The 3,591-nt window shown below is 39.2% G+C and overlaps 1 protein-coding gene across 3 annotated transcripts in view; it reads left to right on the top strand.

Moving 5' to 3' along the window:
- LOC121924241 (interferon-inducible GTPase 5-like) overlaps window positions 1-3,325 on the top strand; it is a 6,085-nt gene extending 2,760 nt beyond the window's left edge. For all 3 annotated transcript variants that reach the window (XM_042455510.1, XM_042455511.1, XM_042455512.1), the window contains one exon: window positions 627-3,325. In XM_042455510.1, coding sequence (XP_042311444.1) covers window positions 655-1,860 — 1,206 coding nt within the window. In that variant the 5' untranslated portion in view covers window positions 627-654 and the 3' untranslated portion in view covers window positions 1,861-3,325. The remainder of the gene's footprint in view (window positions 1-626) is intronic.
- The last annotated feature ends 266 nt before the right edge of the window (window positions 3,326-3,591 follow it).

The raw sequence follows: 3,591 nt of genomic DNA on the forward strand, positions 1-3,591 counted from the left end.
GAATTATCTATCTATCTATCTATCTATCTATCTATCTATCTATCTATCTATCTATCATAATTTTAAATTTCAAGACATTATACCTTCCTTTCTTTTTATGAAAAACAAATCCCTTTAAGAGAATCCTATTTTGGGAGAAAGGCAGGATATAAAATCAATCAATAAAAAAAATATAGTGCAATAGTCTATCAGTGCATGGCTTACATTATAAGACTTTATACCTTTATACATTTAAAAACAATTAAAATCACAGTAGGATCAGAGTGCTATAGAATCATGGAAGAGACTCCAGTGGATAACAAGGGCCTACTGTGTGTCCAAAGCTTCAATTAAGTCATTTTGATTTCTAGAGAGAGTTCAGGCTTGATTTTGCTCTCATTCCCACTTGTTTGGCATTTTGATAGCTCCTGATATCTATTAAATTCTGTTCCAGCTCCATTTCAAATCATTGCACATGAGTTGATCAAATGAGTCCCATTATTTTTTGTTTGCTGTTGTTTCCAGTTCATGGCGACCCCCCCCCATGCGAACCTATCATGTGGTTTTCTTGGCAAGATTTGCGCACAGAAATGGTTCAGTACAAAAGAAAAACACACACATTTAAATGTTCCCTTTTCCTTTCTCAGATTAATCCCACCACCACAGACCATCGCCATGGGCATTGCAATATCCAAAGCATGCATCAGAGCAGAACTTGAGAAAATGCAAGCTACTTTAAATGGAGGAAACATCCCAGACGTGGCACATAAAATTCAAGATGACCTGGATTTATTGGAAAATACTGCAGTAAACATTGCTGTCACAGGAATATCAGGTGCTGGCAAATCTTCCCTTGTTAATGCCCTGCGTGATATGACAGATTGCGAAAAGGGTTCAGCTGAGACTGGGGTTACGGAAACAACCAAAAAACCAGAGCCATACCAATATCCCCTGTTCCCAAAAATCACAATATGGGATCTACCAGGAGCTGGAACACAAGATTTTGAAGTAGATAAGTATTTAAAGAAGGTAAATTTTAGCAGCTATGATTATTTTTTCATAGTTTCTGGAGAACGTTTCACTGACAGTGATGTCAAGCTGGCCTGTGAAATCAGGAAAATGGAGAAGAAGTTTTGCTATGTGCGTACCAAAGTCGATAACAGTATAAATTCTGAACAAAGAAAACCAAACTTCAATGAAATGGATATGCTTCAGAAAATAAGAGAATATTGCTGTGAAAACTTGAAGAAAGCAGGAGAGCCCTCCCCAAGAGTTTTTCTTGTGTCAAGATGGGATTTAAGTATGTATGATTTCCCATTGCTTCGAGAGATGTTAGCAAAAGAAGTAGAAGGTGTCAAGAAACTTGTTTTAATAATGGCTTTCCCCGGTTTCTCTGAAGAGATCGTTGCAAAGAAAAAGGCTGCTATGGAAGAGCTTATAAGGAAAGTATCTTTTTTGTCTTGTGCTATTGGGGTGATTCCTGTCCCTGGTCTCTCTCTTGCTTGTGACATTGGCATCTTGGCAATTACAATGAAACGTATCACCAAGGCCTTTGGCTTGGATGAAGATTCCCTCCGTAGATTGGGAAACCGTGTCGACATACCTGTTGCTGAGTTGAAGTCTGCTATCAAACACATCCCAAAAGCCAATGAGATTACCACAGAATTCGTAATTGATTCCTTGCAGAAGTCAATGGTATGGGTAACACTGACAGTGATAGAGCTGGCTCTGGATTTTATACCTGTGTTAGGCTCCCTGGTTGGTGGAGTTGGTTCTTTTGTAACCACATTCTACATGCTGAAGAATTTCCTGGGAGATGTTCTGAAAGATGCCCAGAACGTTCGGGCAATGTTATATTCAAGGGGAAAGAGTCCCAAGTAAGAAACTATTGGTCTGTACAGACAGGCCAAAATAAACTGCTTTGGGTCACTTTGGAGGTATGCTGTTTAAATGACACACACATCTTAAGAGGCCAAAAGCTGCGCCAAAGCTGCGTTCTAGTCCTTAGGACTGGAGCATGGCTTTTGTGCGGCTTCTGCCTCCTTAGGACACATGCATCATTTAAACAGCATACTGAAAAGTGACCTGAAGCAGGTTTATTTTGGCCTGTCTCTATGGGCTCCAAGAAACTCATCTGGACATAGAAAGAAAGACACACAGTGTATTACTAACTTTTACCAAATCAGTCTATTGCTATGCTCTGTCTCTTTCAATGCTGCAACCAGATAAGACACTATTTCTGAATTAGCCTTAACCCTCCCCAATCCATTTTCCACTTCAACTGCTATTAAACTTCAACACTGTAACCCCCCCCCCCCCAAAAAAAAAAGAAAATTGCCCAAGCATGTTGCTTACTTTTGCTGTTTCAGGTGTTTCTTCTCAGCTGCTCAATTCCGTTGCCTTGCTTCTGCCCTCTCATCTCCACTGAAATTACCCTTACTAATATCACTGATGAGTTTTTTAATGCCTTATACAGCTGAGATGTATAAGGTCTCTATGATTCTTCCCTCATGGCTCCTTAAGTCTACCCATCCTTTCCACCACAGAAGCATGCATCTACTTTTCCCTTCTCTCTGGCAGTGCTTCTGAGATATGTTCTTGGATTTTAGCACTTTGTCATCATCTCCCTACATGATGCCCTTGGGATATTTCACCTTATCATTCACTAGCACCAATATGCTGATGATGTCCATCTCTACATCTCTACTTGGGAACTTTCTTCAGTCTTACAAGTCTTCATCACCAACTGCCTGTCTAACAGTTATGTTTGGATCACACATCCCACCATCATGTGAAGCATGGGATGTTCAAGCACAAACATCTTCTCTTTGTTCCGACTGTTTGCTCCGAAGAGAAGGAGAAGAGGATGCGGCGTGTGGGTTCGACTGGCTTAGTTTCATTTATAATTCTACATGATTCAATTATCCCCATTTTCTGACAAAATTTGTTCATCTTCTAAACAGGTGGACTGATGAATGTTTAAGATGATGAAATATAAGATAACAAAATTTGTTTTAATTGCACATTGTTCCTGATTGCTATATTGGCCTAAATTCAATGTCAGCTTTCAACCAGCGCAGATCTGTTAAATCAAACAAACGTGTGTAAATGTTGATTTACCATATTTCCAGTGATTTTATGAGTTTACTTTATTTGGAAATAACAATTAGATTTTTAAAACCGTTATCTCTTGCTTTTTATCATTACCGTTGCTTATACTGTTCAGTTCTTTCTTCTCTGTTCATGTATTATCTTGTGTTTAATTGCTGAATAGCATGATTATTATCCTACAGGCCCTGTATTCAGCCGTATGATTCAATAAACGTCAACCATTTTAGTTACTGGATATACTTGTGTACAAGTGGACCTCATGTATAAACTGAAGGAAGGTTTCAGGATCAATATCATGGATTTTGATATGACCCATGGATAAGTCAAGGGTAAAACTTAGGAGGCTATAACAAAAGATGGAAAGGGGAAAATGCTACGTCCATCCCTCCTTCTGCATACCTCTCCTGACCATCTAACACCGATTCTCAGGTGCTGGAGGAGAGATTTTAACACTGGATTGAGAAGGGAAGCAAGTGGAGTTAAAAGGGGTGTTTCTTTGAT

This window comes from Sceloporus undulatus, chromosome 2, assembly GCF_019175285.1.
Source record: "Sceloporus undulatus isolate JIND9_A2432 ecotype Alabama chromosome 2, SceUnd_v1.1, whole genome shotgun sequence".
Lineage (NCBI taxonomy): Eukaryota > Metazoa > Chordata > Lepidosauria > Squamata > Phrynosomatidae > Sceloporus > Sceloporus undulatus.